At 35.6% G+C, this 24,534-nt stretch overlaps 6 protein-coding genes across 8 annotated transcripts; 3 read left to right on the top strand and 3 right to left on the bottom strand.

The window, feature by feature from the left end:
- The first annotated feature begins 162 nt into the window (after nt 1–162).
- On the top strand, nt 163–5,712 carry Sln (monocarboxylic acid transporter silnoon). Its single transcript, XM_011055679.2, has 7 exons — nt 163–1,056; nt 1,716–1,981; nt 2,153–2,296; nt 2,451–2,749; nt 3,016–3,677; nt 4,098–4,318; nt 5,444–5,712. Exons 1-7 carry the CDS (start codon nt 653–655, stop codon nt 5,620–5,622), a joined length of 2,175 nt encoding a protein of 724 aa, XP_011053981.1. The 5' UTR covers nt 163–652; the 3' UTR covers nt 5,623–5,712.
- A 1,066-nt stretch (nt 5,713–6,778) lies between these two features.
- On the bottom strand, nt 6,779–8,629 carry LOC105145839 (uncharacterized). 2 transcript variants are annotated; one of them, XM_011055681.2, is made up of 4 exons: nt 8,355–8,629; nt 7,612–7,800; nt 7,146–7,390; nt 6,779–7,029 (listed from the first exon to the last, which is right to left on the bottom strand). In XM_011055681.2, exons 1-3 carry the CDS (start codon nt 8,403–8,405, stop codon nt 7,160–7,162), a joined length of 471 nt encoding a protein of 156 aa, XP_011053983.1. In that variant the 5' UTR covers nt 8,406–8,629; the 3' UTR covers nt 6,779–7,029; nt 7,146–7,159. The 2 variants fall into 2 exon arrangements, with proteins under 2 accessions (XP_011053983.1, XP_011053982.1); XM_011055680.2 differs by having other exon boundaries at nt 6,779–7,390; nt 8,355–8,627.
- Nucleotides 8,630–9,681: 1,052 nt separating this feature from the next.
- On the top strand, nt 9,682–13,347 carry Metrn (meteorin). The gene is made up of 4 exons (XM_011055683.2): nt 9,682–10,224; nt 10,310–10,872; nt 11,624–12,185; nt 12,287–13,347. Exons 2-4 carry the CDS (start codon nt 10,778–10,780, stop codon nt 12,488–12,490), a joined length of 861 nt encoding a protein of 286 aa, XP_011053985.1. The 5' UTR covers nt 9,682–10,224; nt 10,310–10,777; the 3' UTR covers nt 12,491–13,347.
- Nucleotides 13,348–13,583: 236 nt separating this feature from the next.
- LOC105145842 (testis-expressed protein 2) lies at nt 13,584–19,190 on the bottom strand. Its single transcript, XM_011055687.2, has 7 exons — nt 18,846–19,190; nt 17,356–18,562; nt 16,893–17,273; nt 16,580–16,757; nt 16,028–16,509; nt 15,581–15,653; nt 13,584–15,465 (listed from the first exon to the last, which is right to left on the bottom strand). The coding sequence occupies exons 1-7, from the start codon at nt 18,892–18,894 to the stop codon at nt 15,136–15,138; spliced, it is 2,700 nt and encodes an 899-aa protein (XP_011053989.1). The 5' UTR covers nt 18,895–19,190; the 3' UTR covers nt 13,584–15,135.
- A 99-nt stretch (nt 19,191–19,289) lies between these two features.
- On the top strand, nt 19,290–20,891 carry LOC105145841 (TP53-regulated inhibitor of apoptosis 1). 2 transcript variants are annotated; one of them, XM_011055686.2, is made up of 4 exons: nt 19,311–19,521; nt 19,832–19,941; nt 20,028–20,232; nt 20,351–20,891. In XM_011055686.2, exons 3-4 carry the CDS (start codon nt 20,098–20,100, stop codon nt 20,435–20,437), a joined length of 222 nt encoding a protein of 73 aa, XP_011053988.1. In that variant the 5' UTR covers nt 19,311–19,521; nt 19,832–19,941; nt 20,028–20,097; the 3' UTR covers nt 20,438–20,891. The 2 variants fall into 2 exon arrangements, with proteins under 2 accessions (XP_011053987.1, XP_011053988.1); XM_011055685.2 differs by lacking the exon at nt 20,028–20,232 and having other exon boundaries at nt 19,290–19,521; nt 19,832–20,000.
- Nucleotides 20,508–24,534, bottom strand: Ssrp (structure specific recognition protein). Its single transcript, XM_011055688.2, has 4 exons — nt 24,269–24,534; nt 23,076–23,573; nt 22,592–22,987; nt 20,508–22,526 (listed from the first exon to the last, which is right to left on the bottom strand). Exons 1-4 carry the CDS (start codon nt 24,317–24,319, stop codon nt 21,258–21,260), a joined length of 2,214 nt encoding a protein of 737 aa, XP_011053990.1. The 5' UTR covers nt 24,320–24,534; the 3' UTR covers nt 20,508–21,257.

The raw sequence follows: 24,534 nt of genomic DNA, 5'->3' as shown, positions 1-24,534 counted from the left end.
TGTCTGGCGATGGTCACACTCGTGGTTTTTCTCCTGTCAGTTTGTTTGCACGTGGGTCGTGGGTGATTTCCGTGAAGATGCCTTTGCGCGTCAGCGTCACCGATGTATCGATCCCACTGTAAATTTCCAGTTAGTAGCAACCCTCCGCCAGTCTGCGTGCGCACCCCACTCGTGTTCACTGAAAGAGTCTCAGTAAGTCTCAGTCTACATTACAAAGTCGGGAGAAGTGCTTTGGCAGCTAGACAAGAAAACGCTGATCATTGATCGTTGACATTTCTATACCTCGAGTTCAAGTAGTTTGTCGGGCTTGTCTTTAAAAATTAAATCAAGAGACACCGAAGCCCTCCTCACCGAGGAGCTTTCGGTATAATCAAAGGGAAGGAAAGGCACAAGGGTTGTATGATCATAACAGCATCCCTATACAGGTAGATATCGTGTCCAAGTAGAGGCAAAGAGTTATCCGTTCTCCAGTCATTGGAGAAGCAGGCGAGGGTGAACACCAGGCGGTGACAAAGAGCGAAGAAAGAGCTCGAGGAGCTGCTGGACGAAAGACCAGAGAGACCGATCGACTAAATCACGGGCGACCAACCAAGCAATATAATCCAATGTATTACGGTCCCCCCGGTTCCGCCGAGGAAGCCGCCGAGGAAACATGTCGCTACCACGGGAATGGAGCTTTCAGGACGCATGTCGGGCGTCGAGCCTGTTGGCCGACGTCGACGTCAGCGTCCCTACGACAGCGTCCCAGGAGATGGCCGTCACCGGCAACAATCTCATCGATGAGAATATGAATGATCAGCCGGCGACTCAGCTGGGCTCGCTGTTCTCCATCCATTCGGCGCCGGTGTACGATCTAAGTGGCGTCGCCAGCGGAGTGCCGTCACCGAAGCGGCCGGCATCCTTGGCGGTGCAGGCGACGGCGACATCGACGCCAATCGTACCGCCGCATCTGCAGAGCCCCGAAGGCACTGTCGTCGAGGACGAGGACAACGACAACCTGCTGACGATATCCAGTCTCACTGCCCGGCCGCTGATCGCCAAATCTAGGGAGCTCAGGTCGGTGTTGGAGTGAATATTGTCGGGGGTGTGTTATCCAGGTATCGGCTGGTATCGGCAAACGAACGCCGATTATGTACATGCTTGCTTATGCGATAAATTTATACGCGTTTGATCCTTTTTTTTTGTTCAGCGCGCTGTTTATCGCAGTATTGAGCTGTTGCATGCGAACCGTGTCGTTTCCATTAACGATTTTCTCATAATTTTTTATAAATCGAAAATGTGTAATAAATCTTATAGATAAATAAAAAATGTAATAAATGTAGTAAATCTTATAAATATATATATATATATATATATATATATATATATAAATCTTATATTCTTTAAGAAATATGAAGATGTAAATAATAGTTAAACGTACGTTTAACTTCAGTTCGTGCATGTTAAATTATGCTAACCCATTTGTCTTATATTATAGACACAATTCTTCCCACGAGTAAAATTTATTATAGATTGTTTCTGTTTTGTAAATTGATTGTTATTATAATCTTTCAACTTTTCTCAACAGCTTCCAAATATGTTAAGATTAAAAAAAAATAATAAAAATTGTCGCATTCAATTAGATTTATTGTATGGCATAGTCGAGGGTAGTTTTGCATTTTCCAAATCTACACGTAATTATTCGCTTATATAATAACAGCTAAATGCTAATCCAGATCCGTGAGATATGCAGCTCCGAAAAGAAGGAAATCCCGGCAAAGAAACGAGACCAAGAAACCCCGGAACACCACGTACGTCCCTCTGGACGGTGGTTACGGTTGGGTGGTGGTATTCGGCGCCTTCTTCGTGCAGTTTTGGGTGGCCGGATTGGTCAAGTCCTATGGTGTGCTATATGTTGAAGTCATGGAGACTTTCAAGGATTCATCAGCCTCGGTCGCGTCTTGGATACCAGCGATTCTGACGTGCCTATGTTTAGCACTTGGTAAGTCATCGTTTCAGGCTTCTCTGCCTCCGCGACCTTAATTTCTCGGGGAGGAAAAAAGGAGCATAAGTCACGTACGCCTATGATCCGTCGTTAGCTGACCTTGTCCGTTTGTGTCGATATATTATAATATTTAATCGAGGCGCGCTAAATCGATATTTCGTTTCGCAGCTCCTGTAACGAGTATGCTCTGCCAGAAGTACAGCTGTCGAACGGTGGTTTTCGTGGGAGGACTTTTCTGCGCTCTAGGACTTACAACTAGTTACTTTGCCACGCGATTAATACACCTCTTTTTTACATTTGGAGTGCTGACAGGTTTGTACAATTTGAATTTCAATCTTGTGACCTGATTCTTCCTTCATATATATTAGTCCTTCATATATATCTTATCACGTTACGTCTTCCGCATCGCCGGGCAGTTCCAATATCGCATTTTACTGAAGAAGCAAAGTTAAAAGTGTCCTTGCAGGTATCGGCGGTGGCTTATCGACGACTCCAGGTATAATCCTGGTATCGCAGTACTTCGACAAACACCGCGCTTTGGCAAATGGGATCTGCGTGTCCGGCACTGCCGCGGGTAGCTTCGTATTCCCGCTTCTGATCGAATTTCTGGTGAAAGACTTCGGCTTTCACGGCACAATATTGCTATTAGGCGGTTGCATGCTGCACGTATGTGTCAGTGCGACATTGTATCGACCACTGGATGAAAATTATGCTCCTGAGGAAGACGTCTCAGTGGAGAAGATCGAGAAGGAACTGAAAGATCAGGTATACAATCGAATGCTCAACTGATATATGTTATATATATATCTACTATTAATATCAATATTTATTATATGTATACATGCAAATTATTTATAAAATATGTAATTAAATATATTTTCTTTATAAAATATTGCAAACGACTCATTCTGTTTATAAACAGATATACATTCCATGTAACAATAACTAATCAATATCGGCTGTAAAGATTCAATTGGCAATTTATAATATTCATTTATAATATTCGGCTGTCTTTCTTACTATATCTCTAGGATCAGGACAAATCAAAGCAACAAAAATTGGAATTATTGTTCGCCAATGATCCAACTGCCCGACACAACATGCTGAACGAATTGTTCCACCAGAACAGCGGCGTGGTGGCGGTCGAGCTGACAGACAGTGACGAGGAAAAGGATGTGATGGGCGAGGGTCTCCGCATGAAGCCTATTTCCAAGATTCGTAGCTCCAGTATCCTGCACAGCGTGGAGGATCTGTCTACGGACTCGACATGCGTCTACAAGGCCGCCAGATCGTCGCTCAGATCGTTAAAGTCGTCTGTGACGGCGATGGGTCCGCCGGAGCAACAACAGCAACAGCCACCTCCGTCGCCGCCGAACAGGATTCCGTCCTTGTCGCTGACATCATCGACGGAATCTAAGATCACATTCATGCAGAGATTGACGCGCTATCTCGACTTGTCGCTGCTGAAGAATCCGCAGTTCATCATGATGTGCTTCTCCGTCAGCCTGATGTCCACTGGTAGCCCGTACATGCTGTACTACCTACCGGCGTACGTCCACGCCGCTGGATACACGAAATCGGAAGCCGGCTACCTGGTGGCCATCTCCGCCGTGCTCGATTTGTGCGGCAGACTCGGTCTTGGCTGGCTCTCGGATCTCAAGCTGTTCGATCGGCGGAAAGGATATATTGGCAGGTGAGCGATTTCATTCACGTGTAACACACATCTCGATCTCTACGAGATTTCAGAATTCAATTCGCACCGTAAGATAGCTGAGACGTCGCGTTAGATGGCGAAAAAGGGACATAATTAATTATCATTAAAACTTATAATTGTATCTGTATTCCTGATGAATAAATTATGAAAATCGACTCCAGGAAATATTTATGGATCGCTTCACGTGCGATACTTAGAGACTGCAATTTAACGCGTTCAGGGGATATTTTAGGATCCTGAGAGATTCTGGGATATCATCGGTTTAAATATTTAATGAATGAACAATTAATTAGCCCAATATTCGCTTTAAATATCTTCAGGTGGATGCTTTCCGGAGACGATGAAACGAAAGTATACAACAATTATTGAATTATTGAATGTCTTTTTTTTATTGAGTAGCGTGGTCGGTGCTGGCGTGGCGGTCTTGGCGATTCCGATGGCTCACTCCTTTTATGTGCTGGCATGTTCCGTTGGCATGTACGGGTTGTGCCTAGGCTGTTGGTTCCTCCTAGTTCCCGTCCTGCTCGCCGATCAATACGGCACCGACAAAATATCGTCCAGCTACGGTCTCGTGAGGATGTTCCAGAGCTTTGGAGCGATCTCCATTCCACCTCTCGCAGGTAACGACGTCACTTTCTTGCCCCGGAAACCGTACGCTGCAATCATTTCTCAAAGGCAGCAAATGCCCTTTAATTTACATCGACCTGATTCCCTTTTTTTTGTCTTCCCTTTAATTTGATCGACTTTTTTGTGAGTGTGTGACTATAGAAAAGTACACGCGTGCAACTCACTCCAGAGACAATAGAGAAAATATTGAGCCACGTATTGCATTATATATTGCGTTAATTATCCGCATAATTACGTCCAAGAGTGCGGAGATAAAAATATAAAAGCTGCACGCGCTCACACGTATACATAATGTATCGCCAGGGTTGCTCTTTGTTTCAACCACCGCTGGTCTCTCTTGTAGGTTTACTTTTTTTCTAATAAGTAAATAGCGATCGATGTGTGCAATACGGGATAAAAATTGAGTTTTTTTTTGTCATCAAACGGGATATCTAAGAATTTTTATGAATAATCATACATCTTTTGAATCACGTTGGTTATCGCCTTTTTTAATTGTTTCGATATTATTATCTTTGAAGATTATATATTATTTACGTCTTTTCGTTTTTTTTTTTTTATGTATTTGTCCAGATTTTTATTTAAATTATGTTAAATAATTTTATTGATATATTTTTTATCTTGATAAACTTGTACATTATGGTTACAGATTAATTGCTCAGATGATTTTATAAAATAGATAAAATAAGAATAATAAAATACTGCAACCACACATCACTAATTCGGAATCGATTTTTCTTTAGAGAAAATGTCAAGTCATTAATAGTATTCGAGTTATATGAAGGATATATTATGTAATGTTAAGATGTTATATATAATAGATAGATTTTTGCAAATTCTGAATTTCGTAAATAAAGATAAATAGCGAAATAAATACGATAATAAATTACAATCTCAAGTTTTATAAAAAAAAATGAACTGCACACACTAAAATATTTACGAGAATATATTCCTAAAGCGTGTTTGCGTAAATTTACACGCGTATATTTAAATTGACGTATTTATTTATTTACATGCAATTCATTTTGTTCTTTCTAGCGATATACATATTTCTAATGAATTCTTATTGATTTTGGTTGCTATATATTATATTGATTATATAATAATTGATATTATTCCAGGTTATCTTCGCGATGTAACTGGAAGCTACACTGTGTGTTTTTTGTGTATGGGTACGTGTATGGTCATAGGGGGTTTACCTCTGCTTTTGGTTTTCAACGAGAACCAAACAAATCCAACAAAGCTGCCCGTGAACGCCGAGAATAACAATCGTCAAGGGGACACTACCATAAAAGGATAAATTATTTTGAAAATGTGATCGTTGACTATAAAGTGATTTAACGTGTAATAGGAAAATAAATAAATCGTAACAGTTGTCACAAAAAAAGAACATATTAATGCTTACTGAATATCTCCAAGATGGATTCCCTGCCATTTTTATATACTGAGACGGAATATCTTTATTAGATAAATTTCATGAAATAGATTAAAAACTTATATATTCATGCTTTATTTATTCATTTTATTCTCAAATTATTTCTGACATTCTCTTGTATTTCAATATTTTTAATACATCCATTCTGTCACGTATGTTTTGTAAATGTGTAAACAATAATGTTCATGAATACATATATCTCACGAATCTTAATAAACGTATAAACAATCTCCAAGAAGTTTCCTTATTCTGTTTTTATTATTTACATTGTACATATTACAATTATATACAAAATTTCTTATTAATTTAATGTCCATTAAATATTGTTTATATATATATATATATATATATATATGAAAAAATGATTATCACATAGAAAGTAAATTAATTCAAATGGATATACGAATAATATTTAAAAAAACAATGATGAATAATCTATAATAAAATCTATAATATAAAATCTTTACAATCTAGAATATAAATTTTTATTAGATCTAAATATGTACATGTTGAGTCATGATGTTTACGTATTTCTTTTTTTAATCTTTAAATTGGTGTGTGTGTGTGTATATATATATATATATGTATACACAAGATGAGTCATGAGTATATTTAAAAATTTCGTATTCCTGGATAAAAAGGAAGAATAAATGTTTCTATGAACATTAGGTTATAAATGCCTTGAAATAATACAAATAAGTTCAAAATTATATACACACACACACACACACACAAATTCCTATTAGATATATATGTATATAATTCCTATACGAATAATCTCAGAAGATTTTATTTATTAGAGTATAAAGTCTCCACTTGCATTCAAAGCGCTATATATGGCAGTCTGATTGCAAGATTATCTGAGATAGTCTGATGCAATGATTATTCAGTATTATCCATAATCTCCTTATCAAAACTTTAAGAATAATTCTGAGAATCAGACATATATTTAGCGCTAAATGCAAAATACAAATAGTATTAGTAGGGTGTAATCTAGAGTTACAAGTTTATACATTTTATAAGCAGAACCTTGACATCACAATTCTCAATCACAATAAAAAAAATGATCCATAAGGATGCTATGAAAAATTACATCAATCAGAGACTTTTATGGCAGTTATTTCTTTATAAAGACTAAATTCGATGTAAATTCGGTAACTTCAATTTTTAATATCATAAAGCATCAATATATGTAGTGTATTGTACTGTATAACTCTGTTTCATTTGCATCTCACCATTGCGCAATCCAGAGATGTGGGAGTGTTTCTGAAACTTTGAATACAGTAGGTAGTGTCTCTGAACTCTTAATGCATCGATAAGATAATCACTAATGGTCATTGAGATCATCAAAGATATATATATATATATATCTACATATATATATCTACATTTATTGCAAATTTCACGTAGGCTTCCAAGCTACCACTCTCATCTTGTTGTTCAGTTCTTGCAATATGAGAGAACAAGTGAGCTGTTTCTCTGGAGATAATCCATTGATTCCATCCATTTCATCATCATCATCACCCATACCACTGTTACTGCCATTCTTGCCCTTTCCCTTTCCTTTTCGTTTTTTCTTTTTATTCAACTGACGACAATCAATATCATTTGAATTGTCTGTAGTCCTTCTGATCTAAAAGAATAAAATAGTTTTTATACACGCATTAAGAATATCAAATATTCTTTCGAATGATATAATGTATTACAATACAATATTATATATATTAGACAAATATTAATATGTTGTGGATAGCAATAATACAAGTTAAAACAGAATTACGATCTAATAAATTTATGTGTACACAAAATGTTAATATTAAATGTGTTAATATTAAAAACAATATTCTATTCTACCTTGGCACTTTTTTTCATCTGCTTATCATATTCCAAAGCATCATAATAATTTGGCTTCTCGCGTTTAATACGATTTGTTCTTCTTGTTTTCATCACTCCACTGTCGGGACTGGGTGGACTTTTGATAGAATTACGTCTTGCATTAAAAAAAGAATGTCCACAAGGACAAGCTTTACAGGCAACAGGTACCTTATTATAAGTCAAATTTATTAATATCTTCGATTAGCATAGCATGCAATTTATAGCATAGCATGTAATTAATTTAATAAATATCATCAAAAGGAAAATATAACATATTTCAAGGTAAAATAAAATTTATGAAATCTTTAAAATAATATATTATTAATAAGATTCTTAAAAAAATAGTAAATAATATAAAAGTATATAATAATTTAATAACCGCTCTCATTCAATTAATAAATAAAATTTCGATAAGAGAATGCATTTATGCATCATACATTTGTCTACAAAAAAAAATTTCGCATATTTTATTCGATACTTTGTGCATAATTTCAATATTAAATTTTGAAAAAATTTAATAAATAAATATAAGGTAAATATTACAGAAAAATTCAATAAATAATAAAAATAAAAATGCATTCTTCACGACAAACGTGAATCATTACATAAATAAGACGTATGTAACTTCATAAATGTATGAAAGGCATATTGTATATGTGTGTGAATATAATTATAAAAAAAATGTATGAATTATTACACATGACGAGAATTTATCTAAATACCTGCTGTTCGCATTTGGGACATCCCTTGCTAATTGTTTTTGTCTTGGCCATATTTCGAATCGAGCCACTTCAACGATACAGAGATTATTTCCAATTAGGAAATGTAAACATGACAATCGTAACAAAGAAACAAGCAATTATGGCTTTTTTGATGTACGTACTCAGCGCCACTTCAACAATATTGAAACTCTGTAGATAACTTGATGAGAAAATTCTCATTATCGATAATTACCAGCAGTTGACAAAGAATGAGCGCACTTATCGATGTAGTTTTTAAATAAAATAATATTTAAATTTAAACAATGTAAATTCAAATCGGCGAAATATTAAAGGAATAGATATTCTTCGATCTTCATTGTAACATTATTTGACATATACTCAGATAATTCTGGTATTTTGTTTAATCATTATATCTTAATATTCTTTTCAACTGATTTCTCCAACTCACGTTGAAGAAAAAAAAGAAAAATGTGGTATTATGTAAATTATATTATGTATCATTTATGTAAACAATCTTTGGATTATTATAAAAATCTGTACATTCTTTATCGTTGCACGGGACTATACTCCTGTGTTTTGTTTAATATTTTTATTTATCAACATTAAAATTAGTTGTAACAATCATAGAACTTAACTTCTTTTTATATTGCACTTTTTATATTGTTTATCAAATTTATAACTTTCCACACATGAAATATATATATATATATATTTATACGAATCATTTTTTGAAATATTTTAATAAAATATATTTCAGAAATATTGTATAAATATATATTATTGTAAGAAAATATTTCAAAAATTAATTTTCTAGACATAGGTATTTATATTTTAAAAAGATTTCATGAAAACTTCTGAAATATTTCAAATTTTGCAATGAAATATTTTACAAAATATTACTAAAATATTTCATGCTGCATGGATTGAATATCTTATACTATTTATACATAATGCAAACGTAAATACGTTTAAATATACTTAACGTAAACAATAACGTAATATTTCTATGTAAACATATAAATTTTGAAACATGATACAACCCTGATCTCGTTCTTCGAGTCCAGCAAGGAGAACCTGATCTTTCCTCTGTCGGTGAACGGTGGACCGGGCGATTCAGGACCTAGTAGGGGATATGCGGGTGAACCTCGTAACCGGTGAACGTATACGCCTGGCGATCGCGTAGAATGTAGATATAATAATAAAACGACGAGGGACGCGCGTAGAAACCGCGTTCTCGTTCTCTGCGCATGTGCTGTTAGACCGAAGAGTGGGAGGATCGAAGGGATATCTCGGAATAGAGGAAGTGTTCTCGTGGTTCCGACGTGACTGGACGTGACCTCATAGGAAATCGGAGGAAGCGGTGTATAGTGTGCACAAGTCACGTTCAGTTCTCGTTTTCGAGGGACGTGCAAAATCCACTCGTGCGAGGACTCGTCGCTGCGACGGAGTGATGCGCGGTGTGAGGAATGCGAGGGGACGGTCTCTGACGATCGACGAGATTGTTGTTTACATTCCTCTTCAAGTACATTCTCGCGGGACCGCCATATAGGGAAACCACCTTGCTCCTTCCGCGTACATGTCGCGTGTCTTTTTTTCGAAGGACTCCTGAATCGCTCAAGTGGCATAACACTCTGGTGTATCGACGAAGGAGGTATTATGGACCATCTGGAAAGGTATCGTTAGAATCAAAGTGCTTCCTTTACCTCCAAGAAGGCAAATTGCTACTTGCTGGACCGTTGATTCACATTGATCCAATTTAAGCTGTGGTACTGTAAAAAATATGTACATTAAATACAACGGTGAATATCGCCCTCGTTGTGTGGCGTAATGACAAAGCAGCTGTCTATAATAGAAGGAATTCTCATATCAGGTATTAGATTTTTGAATCTCAGCACCGCTGAGGAATGCTTAGGTATTTTTTTTCCATTATCGCATACAGATATGACTTGCCTTAGGAGGGTCTTTTGAGTCAGAAATTAAAAAGGAGATTAGAAAAAGAAAAAGAAAGAGAATACTGGCCATAAACACATCACTCGAGCGTATCTTCTGAGATTCTTAAAAGTCCTCAGGGACTCATGAAAAAATGATAGCTACGTTTCTTCCGACAGAAATGATTTATAAACAACTGAGAGATTGAAGATTTTAAGACGGGAAGTTTTTCTTCTCGAGGAAGCTAAATACTGGATCATCTGATCCACGTTTGATCCACTCATGATACTGTGATCCTTATAGGTGATTCAGAAGTCTAAGAGAATAAAAAGAAGAAGACCTGAGAGTCTAATTCTAAGAGTACTTAATTCGAATGTGGATGGAAAGAGGTGATCTATTACGATCTGATTTCTGCGGAAGCTCCCGCGAAGCGAAGATGTGACATATCATCCGAACGACGAACGTTGTAACGTTGTGAGAAAAAAAAAAGAAAAATGGTACACTCAGCAGTCGTGGTTCTTGCTCTGATCTCCGTCAGTGTATCCGCCTACGAGCATACCGCCGCGGATCAGTGCGACTGGTCCGGAAGGTTTGTATTTTTCACCGTAACACATAGTTTCTCTCTCTCTCTCTCTCTTTCTCTCTCTGCGTTCACGAACTTTCACATCAGTGCCGTAACAAGCGCACGGCTGATGTGACTTCACAAATCACCGGCTGTGTAGTCGGACATAAATCGCTCCACTTCAATTTCTTAACACCAATTATTTGCTTCGATGTTTGCTCTAAAATTTTCTGGATATTGCTGATAATTGCAGATCCAGTATATTTTAAATAAATGTATCTTTGTTTGAAGTTAACGATTGAACATGGATTTTTTTATTTTATAGGTCAAAATTCGAGGAATAATATTATGTAACTGAAATTATATAAAGTTCTGAAAAACAATTGTTATGATATTATTGAAAAAAGCCAAGTCTACTGGACTTGTGGATACGGATAGGAATACTTTTTATTAATAATATAAAATAATGAGAGAGAAAGAAAGAGAGAGAGAGAGAGAGAGAAAGAGAGAGAGAGAGAGAGAGAGAGAAAGAGAGCGAGAGAGAGAAAGAGAGCGAGAGAGAGAGAGAGAGAGAGAGAGAGAGAGAGAGAGAGAGAGAGATTGATTTATGTTCAATATAATTTCAACCTTTTCAATTAAACATATGGCAAAGTATTAATATGAGTCATTCTTTCCTTTCTCTATAATTTCAAATGAGTAACATTATTTCTCCTTATTTCTCATTGTAATACATTTATAAAAATAGATGTGTTAATTGAAATGTAAATATTTTGCACAGCGGAGGAGAAAGCGGTGGTGTCCGGCCAGTGTATCTGCGCTGTGCTCGAGGAACGGTACTATGGCGCTATCCTCATGACGCTTTGAGAGTGGTTCTTTCCTTTCCGGTCTTGGAGAACAATTCTCTCAGCTATCTGGGTTTCCGTGCCTGCGTCAAGATTTCTGGGCCTGTGCGGGTCTTTCTGGAAGCTAGCGGCAAGCTAAGACAACTCTATTCTCCGTCCGATGGCAAGCACGAACTTACACACCGATGCTTCCGCTCGCGGAAGCTTACAGCCGCACTTTACATGGAAGCTGAGGATGATTATTCCTTCAAAAACACCAAGGTCAAGCTGCAATACGATCTGGAGCCGAATTCTGTGAAGGGGAGAACACTTCGCGTGCCGGACGAAGAGGAGGACTGCAGACCTTGCTCCATGGAGGAACTCGCCAAGGCTTATTGTCAAAGTGACTTGGTTGCTAAAGGCACTGTCACTGACGTCGAACAGAATCCTAAGATGGATACGGCTGAACTGATACTTAGGGTCACTAAGATTCTGCGCTATGTAGCCCAGGAAACTGAGGTAAAACTTTATAAGACAATATATACTTTGATTTTTCTGTCATGCTTAAAGCTTGTGTAAGTTAATTACAAAATACTTAAAAATACAACAAATTATTACAGGGCAATGAAATTGACGCGTCTTTTAAGAAGAGCGTGCGTGTACGAATACCAATGGTATGTGACGCGCGGCATGGTCTCGGTGAATTTGTGATAATGGCCAAACGACGTCTCGGAGATCTCACCTTGGTATGCGCACCTCGACTGGAGGCATGGATGCAAATTGTACATGAAATGGACAATGCTCCCTGCGTCCTTCATAGTTAGTTAATGAGATTTGATTTTCTTTGGAAAGTCATAAAGAAATATACACGATATACATAGATAAGACTGCAATATCATGTTGCAAAATTGGAAATCAACGCAATCATTAAAAGAGTAATACCGTCTAAAAAACTGTCCGTCTAGCCGTTTGTACAAGGATATCGTGTATATAGGGAATATCATTCTTTGTGTACATACTGCATACTGTCAGATTGTCGATCTCCAAACTGTGATATTATTTGTTGTATTAAGAAGAACACGGAAGAACGTGCACGAAAAAACGGAAAGCACATTTGCCTTATACTTGTTCTAGATATTAGAAAAATCATTATGTATAGAATATCCCATAGACATCGCTCACACTTTCCCTTGAAAATTTCCTTTTCGTAATTCTTATTTTCTCTCTTTTTTTCTTATCCTATTTCACATCATTTTCTCATTTTATATTTTATAACATATTAAAATTTCGTTGAAATCAAATATACTTGAGATTGTGCAAAGAAAAATTTTGTTATGTATTTGTGTTCCTCTTGAAACTTGAATCTTTTCCATTCTTCTGTAATTTTATTACGAATGTCTCAGTCTTTAAAATTGATGTAGGAGTAATATTCTGTTAGAATCTATTATCTACCAAGAGAAAGTGTGCAGCGATTAAAAATACTAGGTATATTGCAATTTTATTGGGCGAGTACATGGACTCGCTGCAGAGTTGAGCATATTTTGTTTATATTCATACAATATTATATAATAATTTTGTATAGATTTACTAAAAGTATTTTATATAAATTCCAACCGGAATAGCTGTTCTTATCAAAATATTATATATGTGCGACAATAATAAAGAAGATATTTGGAAAAAATTATGCATTTCTGTCCATATTCTATACCTCTAATATAAAAAATGTGTGCATAATAAAAACAATTGTTTATAACACTTGTCTATCGATTGATAGATGAAGAGTCATGTAATTTATAATATTTATACAACAATTGAGTGTTCATATATTCACACGATAGTCTCAAAATATATCGATATTCTTAGTTTATCTAGAAAAGAATTTTTAGAAGAGAAAGAGAGAAAGAGGGAAACAATTGGTAATGTACAATAATTTATTTCTGCAAAAACTGTTTTAATATACCTCTGTGATTTAATTCTGGAACCATGCGAGATCGATTACGGTACGAGGTACAAACAGAACATCGTTTGAAAAACTTTTACAAAATATATTTGCTTTATTGCAATTAGTTTTATATTTAAACATATAAGAATTGGCCTTTTTGATATAATTTGTCATATATTTTGATATAAAAAGATTTCCATATATTTAAAAATATCAGTACTCTACCGTAATGAAATCACATCGTGGCTACAGAATTTAATCTATATATAATCTCCCTGAGACATGCAAATACACAAACGCGCACGTATATATTTGTATAGTATCAAACAAAATAACACAGCTCACAGGTCAAGCTGGCTAGTAGATACAAACTGTATTCGATTATATATTAATGAACATTTTGCTTTCTCTTTGCTAGTGTCGTTGAACGAGTAGAGTAATTCACTCAGCTCATCAATCAGAGACAGAGGAGAATAAATCTTTCTGCTACATTCGTTGAAAAGCCATTGACTATAAGTTTCTTGATTCGCAATGGACTACAGAGAAATGAAATTTATATATTTATTTGTAAACTGAGCGCACAATTAATACTTTAACTGTATTTTTAAAATCTGTACGATCATCATTCTACTATTCTGATAAAGGTAATTGATACGTCATAATTTCTTTTCTTATTTCATTTTGTCAATTGCAACATCATTTAGTTTACGAATCTAACTATTAAACGATAATAAATCTAATTACGATAACGCAAAAATCGTCTCACGTTTTTTAACTTGTTTCATATACATATATTTTTTCTTATTTTGATAATTTTGCCCTAATTTTATTTGCTCAAATTCAGTGATTATTTAATTTTACTGTAACTTAATTATTTTACAATTTTAGTATTAATTTCACAAAATATTTCGCATCAGCTGCCTATTAAATAACTAATTCAACGATCACACTGACATGTATCCTTCTTTTTTTTTTTTTGGCGCAGCATCAATTTCACTCGATTTAAAAATGTATGACTAAACAAAATAAACAGCGAGGTTTACACTTTACATTAATTACTTTTCTCCCTGTACACCTCTTTCGCTCATTAGATTTTTTTTACATATTCTAATAAAAATAATGCTCACTCGTACTATAAACTTCGTCACTCTTGCCTTCCTTTTCCTTGAATTTTATAAATGTAAAATAACACATGTAAGAATGTATCACAATTCCGCCCACTTTCTTTTAGATGCTAAATATGGCTAATAAATGGTTTTTTGCGACAAATAACATAATGACAATAATATTAAAAAATCATGTAAAAACAATTTAAACTATTGTTAAACTACTATTTATTGTAACTAAAAGTCTCTTTGTTTTTTTTTCGCAGGTTTCTATGTAATTTAGATAAATCACTATATTGAAGAAAAATGTATCATTTTTCAATTAACGTGCGACAGATGAACACTTTCACAAAACATACAAAAAAAAAAACGAAAAGATGTAAAAGTTGTAAAAGGAGACTTTGGCCGGCGCAAGATTCGTTTACGTTGTGGTAAAGGGATAATTTGGGCAGAGTGGCAGGATCAGATCGTCCATATTTGGTAGAACGACTAGTTTCTCGAACTCCCTGAGCAGCTTATTTTCGATCCATTTACTCACATATACAATGTTGACAGTCCTTTCGCCAAGAGTTGGTTGCACAGTGAGAGCGATCTTCGGCACTGATTTGAAACCGTACCAGAGCCGATCAGAGGGCGGCGGAGGAATATTTAATAAGAGACAACCCTCGATGCCGGATACACTAACCATAAAACGGATCTCTGTGTTGGAAACACCCTCCATTGCCCTCCGTACGTATGACAACTCCGTAGCCTGTGATAGAAAAGTTGTATTCGTTTAGTGAGCGCCTGTTTTCGCAATTATTAATGATAACAGACTATCTAAAGACTATAAATAGACTATCTAAACATAATTAAGTGTTACTTACGTGTCGGAAATATTTGTTGGCTGTCAGTTTGTCGACCATACTAAGAAACTTCTTACCTGAAGACTGTACTGGTCTATAATATGAGAAGATCTATGAATTGGTCTACAACTTCGTCATAATACTTTTATGTTTTTTTTAATTTGTGTGAGATGAACAAATTTATATTTTAGAGGACATACATTGTTTCAATTATATACATTTTTAATATAAAAGAAATTTAAGATATTAGGTGTTGGAATTAATTCGTAGCGTTTTTTAATGAAAGAATGTTATTTATTTCACATGAGCATTAAAAAATACATTAATGAAAGTACTTCCCATCACTTGTAAAACGCTACGAATTAATTCCAACACCTAATATATTAAATATCAATAGCATCTAAAGAGACAAAAGGCAAGATTGATACGATGAATTGGAACCATGATTTAAATTAGAAAATCACTTACGTCGTCTCTTTAGATGCGACGCTCGACGCGATGTTTCCTATATCTTCATCTTCAGTGGATGTCTCTGGACTATCTTCTACATCGCTATCGAATATTGGTGATCTAGTAGGAATAGACTTCTCATCAACAATATCACTGGGAACGCTACTCGCACGTGTTAGCTTCATTAGATTCAACTTTGTCTCTACGGTCATCGTTACGCTGCCTTTATAAGTAATATTTAAATCAAACCAGAGTCCGCGCTCGTCAAGTGCGGGTTTAGAGACTTTATGAATCATCGGAGCATCATGTCCGATTACTACTTCTGTCACGAGGAGACTCTCCATAAAGTATGGAAGTTTTATGTTAGAGAGTTTACGTTGTATCCTATCTTGAATAAGATTGATTGCTTCTGGACAACTATGCATATCGAACAATATCCGTCCCAAAAGACAATTTATCCAAAGGACGTCGCTCTCCCGTGGAGAATCCTCAGGATCCACCTGAAAGGTAATCACTTGTTAATTAAAATTATAAGGATTCTAAAATTAACTTAATCATCACATTGCTTACATTCAGGTACTTGCTCATATAGGTACTGTAAGTGACTTCCGGAGACGTCTCTAGTGACTTTGTTTCTGTCACATCTAATTGTGCAGAAGTTGTATTCGCGCAGGATACAGAATCATTTATGGAACAAATTGAATGTCGTTTTTTTGAAAGAGACGCCGCTGATATCAATCTACGAAACCTGAAAAATCCTTTATTAAGATATGCTAATAAAGCAAGCAAAGCTCTAAGTTATACTTTAATAATTAGAAAGTTTAATTAGAATTTTTATTATATTTAAATTGATTTGAGAGAGGCATTTTAGAAGAGATGTTACCAGTCTTCCTTCTCTCGATCGGCGCGTGCAAACATATAAAGTTTGCACTTGGTAATCTCTTCGTTGTCGCGACAATCCTCGTAAATACTCCTGAGGGATTTGGATTGTGAAAAATCATCATCATCTTCATCATCGTCGATCTTAAACTCATCCTCCTCATTATCCTTAAAATATTCCAATCTGGAATCTTCATCCTCACTTTTTGTTTCTTCGCCGAAGGTATTTTCATCCATTTCCTGATTGATTCCATCTACTTGGATAATTTTCTTTTCATCCTCGAGGGTTTCCTTTCCTAGGTCCGTCCAATCGTTCAGACTCGTGCTATCTATTAGTGCTCCTTGGTCCATCGTGATACAAATAGGATATTTCTTGCTCCATCTCCTATACACAAAACATATTTTTATTTTATTTGTTTATATTATACTATAAAAATATGAAATAATTATGCTTAATGTGATCATACCTTCTCCGAGTGAGTCCTTCTGGTAACAACTCTATTTTTGCACCATTAAGATTGTACTCGCGTTTTCTGGTAAATTTATATTTTCGTTTTTGCTCATCCCACACTGCTCTCTTTGGTACTTTCATTCTAGTCTCCATAACACGCAATACTCCACCTTCTAAACTGAAGAAAACCGACTTTGTACGTGCTACATGATAATTGTGAGGATCGTACGTATATGGCAACTCGTTTAACCATCCTTCATATCTTTCTTGGACTGCATGTTCCTCTGCTGCCGGTATTTCTAGTACTGGAACTACTACATGTGCGGGTTTCTTATCTAACGGTGTCTGTAAAATTTCTTTGATCCTCTGTATCAGCTTGTACATTACTATTGTGACGAAGACTCCTATAAAAAAGCCAACCAAATGGGCAGGCAATGGAATGAGATAACAGAAAGCAAATACAAGAACCAGCAACGCAGCTAATTGTTTTGTCAACTGTTGAAAGACATAATCTTTTATACGGGAGAGGAACGTGCTAAATATCACTTCTTTCGTTTGTACATATCCATCTGACTGATTAAAAAAACTGCGACGGCATGTGGTATCGTTTTTCTTATCCTCAGCACGAAAATCATCTTGTGATTCAAAAGGAAGTGGCTCGGGAACAACATCAGAGAACTCAGCAGCTTCCACGCCACTTTCCACACTGTCGTCTTGAGAGTTTTCTTTTCTCGTTTTCAGGCCAGTTCTAATCTGTGAGAAGCCTACAAATCTCGAAGTATTACCTTTATTACGAGCAAGTTCCTTTTCTTGCTTATCGTTGATGTTCTCATCAGTCGGCGTGATATCTCCCAGAGTCTCTTCGGAGTCACTGATACTGGAATTATCCTTATTACGTTTCCTCTTCTTCCTGTCGCTCTTCATCTCAGAGATCTTCTCTTCAAAAGTTTTCGTGATCTTTCCTTTAATGTCAAACAATACTTTCCATGGATCTGAAGGTGGAGAAGTACCTTCAAATGCATTATCTTCAATGGAACGTCTCTCTGCGTCATTTTCCAATCCTTGATCATTCACGTTGCTCTTGGAGGGGCTCGACGGTATTCTCTTGTCGGATTCTGGCGTAAGACGCTTCTCGTCATCAGAGGAGCTCGGATAGAGTTCTTCCAATTCGTCGTCATTGGCTCGGTAGTGGATTACTGGCACTGATGTGGTGATCGGTTTGCCTGCAGTAGAAAAAATGTGAGAGTTAGTCTAGCACACTAAATAAACATTATGCTTTCCATTTGATGACACAAATTGATACAAGTCAACAAGTATCATTCTATCTTTGTCACTCTCTGAATGTCAAGATGGAGAGAATGATGCTTACGTCGACTTGTATTATCAAATGGAAAACATCCATAGATTACTCCATGAGTTTTTCACACTTGTATATTTTATATACTTGCATATTATCAAGAAATATAAATATCAAAAAACATAAGGTTTTTTTCAATCTTTTCCTACCTTTTATCATTCCCAGAGTGATCTTTCCTGGACTGTATTTGCTACCCATCGTTACTCGCCTCGAGCAACAGTGACCGTCGTATCAGGAGCTTATCGATATTAACATTGGTGCTTCGATCTAGAGAGATAACAGAATCTTGATCGTTTCACAAAACGATCGTCCAAAGCAACGATATCATGCTAAACGATTAAGTTTGCGTCACGATGTATCCGGGCACTATTGTTCTTATAACAATTAATAATAATAACAATAATTAACGCTTCAACACTTGACACATCTGACATTTTCCAAGGACTCAACAACGCTCGCGCGCTTCGCGCTGAAGCTTCAAAACCAATACGCAACGACCAACTACAGGTCTGTTCTATACTATACACAAAAAGTTCAGTACATCAGTACAGTGCAGTATGGAACGAACGTAAGGGCTTGTAATGTACAATATTACACCACGTGTAATAAACCCGCTTGGCGTGAGACAAGGGCTGTGTGGACTCGCTTTAAATCGTTATTGGAGGCAGGAGCCATTAATTGAGAAGAAGAAGCAGAGGAGAAGCTTTAATTCGCTTATCATGAATATTTCATAATCTACGTTACAGATCACTACAGATATAATCTGATTATCTCGAAGGGTTCTATCCGCACGGTTCGAATTTTTTCTACACTGCCGAGGTCGAGGTATTTTCATCTGTTTTCGCTACGATTTGCCACTGCGTGTACCACTGGAGTGTGTCTCAAGCAGAACAAATCACGATAACGTTGAAATGACACTAAAATGAATCAGAAATGATTGAAAAGTAGCTTTTAATGATCATTTTGGAACCATTTTGACATCATAATGACTTGTTGTTCTGCTTGGGCAATAAACTCCATCTATGAATTAAATATAAAGTGCTCTTTGTACTCATAGCCTTCACCGTTGCCTCTTGCTCGTCTTCTTGGTGTTGTGCCCCCAGCTAATGACAAATCTGATTTATATTAATTTCAGAATAGTACAGACGGATTCATTCATGAATAGCATAGGCGAGGCATGCAACGATCTGAAGCAACAATACGACGTCTGTTTTCACACATGGTTCTCCGAGAAATTTTTGAAAGGTGATACGAGTGACAGCACATGCTCGCATTTATTCAAAATGTATCAGCAGTGTGTCAAGGTAATTAAAACGGGATTGTATCTTTAGGAAATCTGCAAGTGTATAACGCATGAAAGGAGGAGAGAGAGCGAGGGGGTAAAAAGAGCAAGGGTACAACATGGAGGATTGCAGTGAGTTGAAACAGAAGTACGACGCCTGTTTCAACAGTTGGTTCTCTGAAAAGTTTTTAAAAGGGGATACCAATGATTCAATGTGTGCTTCTTTGCTTAAAGTCTATAAAGATTGCGTAACGGTAAGTCTTAAGAAGCTCTCCCTTCTCATAGGTTAGATTACAATTCCAAGAAATATTTTCTTAACATTTTTGAACAAAGAGCTAATGATGTCAATAATTTTGCGCTCTCATGTTTTAGAAAGCCATGAAGGAGCATCATATTGAATTAAAAGAGATGGAGATAAATTATTTGGAAACCGAAAAAGAGAAAAAGCCACACAGTTGACGAAAAAACGTTCGCACATTCAGTCCTACATAGCTTTCTTACGGATCATCGGCGATGCAAACAGTGCAACTTTGTCATTCCTATTTTTTATTATGAAATAATTTAACAAAGGTTAATTGATCTTATCTTAATCAATAGTTTGTTATTAACTATCACTATTGCTGCCAAATATTCACACACTTGTAACATTAACATAGAAATGTATTAAGAGAGGAAACTATGTATGTACATATAATGTATCTGTGTATTGTGTAATGTGTATACATATATATGTTATGGTTAATAGCAAATTTAATTAGTTGTGCAACTTTTACAATTTCAATTTTTTTTTAAAGAATCACATTTTATAGAGACAAAATTAAACAAAAGAATGACACCAATTGTAAATTAAATAGTCACTGTATATGTGCAACATGGAAATAAATAATTTAGAAATGAAGCTGATAAATAAAAATTTTCCCTTTATGTATTTTTTCATTCAAAGAGAGAAAAAGAAGATATATTTATGCAAAGAAAAAAGCAATAAATGTATTTAACGACGGCAATAAATTGTTATTTGTTTTCGTATCATTCAAGTCTTAATATTATTAATACTTTGTAATAAGTTACAAATTACAAACAATATTAAAAAGTTACATATATAGTATTTTAAAATATATTTATAATATTAAAAAGTTGTATAACTATATTAATTCACTTGAATGCTCATCCCCTTGTAATTGTAAATATAATAATTTTAAGGGAGATGTATACATTCATTTCGATAAGTGATACGTGTAAACTAACGACAAAAATGCCTGTTTGAATTCTATAGTATTTATTAATCACTTTTAGATTCATCTTCAGACGAAGATGGAGTACTCTGTATAGGTTCCTCCTCATCGCTTTCATCGGATTGATCTCGTTTAGTCTTTTTCGATGTTTTTTTCCCAGTATCTTCCGTTGGCCTCTTCTCAGTTTTTTTCTTCTTATCCTTCTCCTCCTCACTTTCATTATCAGATTTTTCCTTTGCAGATTTCTTATTTTCATCGCTGCTACTATCGTCTTCACTAATATATTCTTTGCTCTTGAAACCAGAACCAGACATTTGCTTGCTGGGCGAGTCTTTTTTCGTTTCCTTCTTCTTGTTTTCTATCTTCTTTTCTTTAGTTTTTTCTTTACCGCCTCCGCTTGTTTGATATTCTTTCATCGACGCCATATAATCTTTTTTAGCCTTGGCTGCCTTCGCTTCCCATTCAGACTTGTCTTTGAGCTCTCGCCACATCTCACCTCCCTTTTTCGCGATATCCGTTATAGACAGTCCTGGATTGTCCGCCTTGATACTATCGCGTGCACTACTCAGCCACAACATAAACGCTGATGGAGGTCTCTTTGGTTTGTTCTCGTCTCTTTCTTTCTTCGATTTCCTCTGTTTTCGCGGCTTCTCCGATATAGTTTTTGCTGATTTCGATTTCTTTTCTTTCTTTTCTTTCTTATCTTTATCTTTCTTCTCCTTTTTGTGACTAGCCGCAGAGGCATCTGAATCCTCGCTGTCAGAGCTGTTAGGATTGCTGTCGTATTCCTCGGCGACATCGCTCTCGTCCTGATTAGGATTGAAGTCCTCATCGGTCGAGCCTTCCTCCTCAGAATCTTGATTCTCCTCACCATCGCGTTCCTGCGCTTCTGCCTTGACTCGTGCCAAGTAAGCGTCTGGTTCATCCTCTTGATCGCTGTCACCAAAATCTTCGTCGTAATTGGGCTTATCACTTTTGCCACGGTTCTTGACACGCAATTTCTTGGCCGTAATGAAGTCAAATAATTTACCATATTCTTCTTTTTCAATACTACTGAATGTGTGTACCACACCGCTCGTAAGCTCGATTTCGAAATCAAATGACCTAGTCGATCCGCCGCCACGCGCAAAGTTCAATGAAGCTATCTCTTCAAAACGAATATGTATTGGAGGTTTGTGTACATAAATAAAACCTCGCTCGAGTGGATATAAATATCCTGCCGCAGCTTTGAAAGAACAGCTAATAGCAGGTGTCCCAGTATGACCAGTGAAATGTCCCGGACCAGTTAACTTTCGATTGATAATTACTTTCATCACCTATAAACAAATAGTTTCGTATTAAAATAAAAATATGAAAATTAGAAAACTTTTTTTTTATTTACCTTGCCCAGCACTTCAAATGTAGGTCCCGATAATTCTTTAGTTAATTTATCTTCGTACTTTTCCTTTAATTCCTTTTCAGTAAATGGTAATTCGATAGAAGTCTCTTCTTCCTGATTGAACAGGAGTACTAGATAATGATATCGTGTTTGACCTTGTTTTATAGGAGGATCCAAGCTCACGACAAAGAACATTTGACGATTATCCTTGTGCGGAAGTAAGAAGAGTCTCAATACAGTAGACATAGGTATTTTGTAGTCGAAAGTTTTGCCGTGCAGTTGAAAGAAGGTCTGGAAGATCTTAATGTCATAACGACCACGTGGCGTTAAACAGTGAATCTCTCTGAATATAGCAATCGCGTCACCGCTTACACTGATTACTGATGCCTTATCCATCACCTATTGTAATTAAGAAATGAATTATTCCTCTGTTTTTAAGTCTACAAATATATTTGCACGCCCATCTATCGTTTAAATCTTCTCTCACCTGTTGATGGAATGCTTCGACGGGATCTTGATCAACACTGTCACTAACGGGAATGTGAAATCTCATTTCCATCAGGCTGACTGGAGCGTCATCATTTTGATGGAATTCCAATGTTACCTCATTCTTTCCAGTGTTACATTGTGACACATCATACAAAGGTATCTCGAAAGCAGTATGATGACCAACATCAAAACTCAAGACAGATCCATTAAACCTTGCGGTACCCCAGTTCCAGCCTTTTAAACTGAGTTCCTTTTCCAACATATCTTTCTTATAATTAGCAGAAAAGAACTTGGCAATCTTTTCTTGTTCAGATTCTTTGAAGCCTTTGAAGCGATGCAAAGTACCATTTTTTAGAAAGATACGGAGACCCCAGGTTCCAATAAATTTTTGGTAGTTTACCATCTCCATATCAGAAGCTGAGATCTGTTCGACTTTCCCAGTTTTCTGATTCTTGAAGATCAAGTGCTGATCAGTCAACTTCAATCTACCTGGTGTCTGTAAAACAATTATTATTATTAATGAGATAATAATAAATATATATATTTAAATCAATTAAAAAAACTAATCCTATTTTTGGTTAAAGCAGATCTTGCTTAATAATATTCATAAATTTTTGCAAATACATTTTAACTGAAACATTATTATCTTGAATTAGATTGATATCGTCAATTTTATAATGATGCTAACAAGCATCTTAAAATCTTAAAAATCTACGAAGATTAATATTTCAGCTTCAATTTGTGTTTCAAGTCTGAGAAATCAAATTGATACACAATTTATAAAATTAAAAAATGCAAAATGTTATATTTACAAAAATGTATATATATGAATATTATTAAGCATCGAGATTAGCTTTAACCAAAGGTTTGATTATTTGACAAATTAAGATTGTTTTTTTTAATTAATTTACTTTTATCGATCTAATTTCTATTTATAAATGTACATTGTTAATTTTCCTCCTTAATTAGTATTATTTTTTTTCTTTATAAAGAAAATATAAAATCATCATTTGTGTATCTTTAGTAAAGCTAAAATCGGAACTGAAATTAAATATTGCCAAATTTCATGTAATTAGAAAACAGATCGTCGTTATGTTGAGTTCAAAACAGATAAAAAAAGTGTTTAACTCGTGACAAGAATCAATCATATGATATTGTTTAACTATTTTTAAAGCGATTAAGAGCTCTTACCATCGCGCCCTTAACCTCGGCGAAGATGTCCGGATACTCGAGGAAATCCATCCTGAATAAGTACCCAAGATCCTTATTCGATTAGTCTAACAAGAATGTTGTTTTAGAAGATTGCAGAAACAATTTTCCGAACAAGTACGTAAAAATAAATAGGACATGTGTTATTATCGACGAAATTACAGTAGATAAAACGCGGTAAGAAGTAAAGGCCGGTAAACCCATAAACTTTACAGGAAAAATGGCGAATAGAGCAGTACAAAACAAAA

The sequence above is a fragment of the Acromyrmex echinatior genome, chromosome 11, assembly GCF_024713525.1.
Source record: "Acromyrmex echinatior isolate Ae372 chromosome 11, ASM2471352v2, whole genome shotgun sequence".
NCBI lineage: Eukaryota > Metazoa > Arthropoda > Insecta > Hymenoptera > Formicidae > Acromyrmex > Acromyrmex echinatior.
This window is presented reverse-complemented; position numbering and strand designations above follow the sequence as displayed.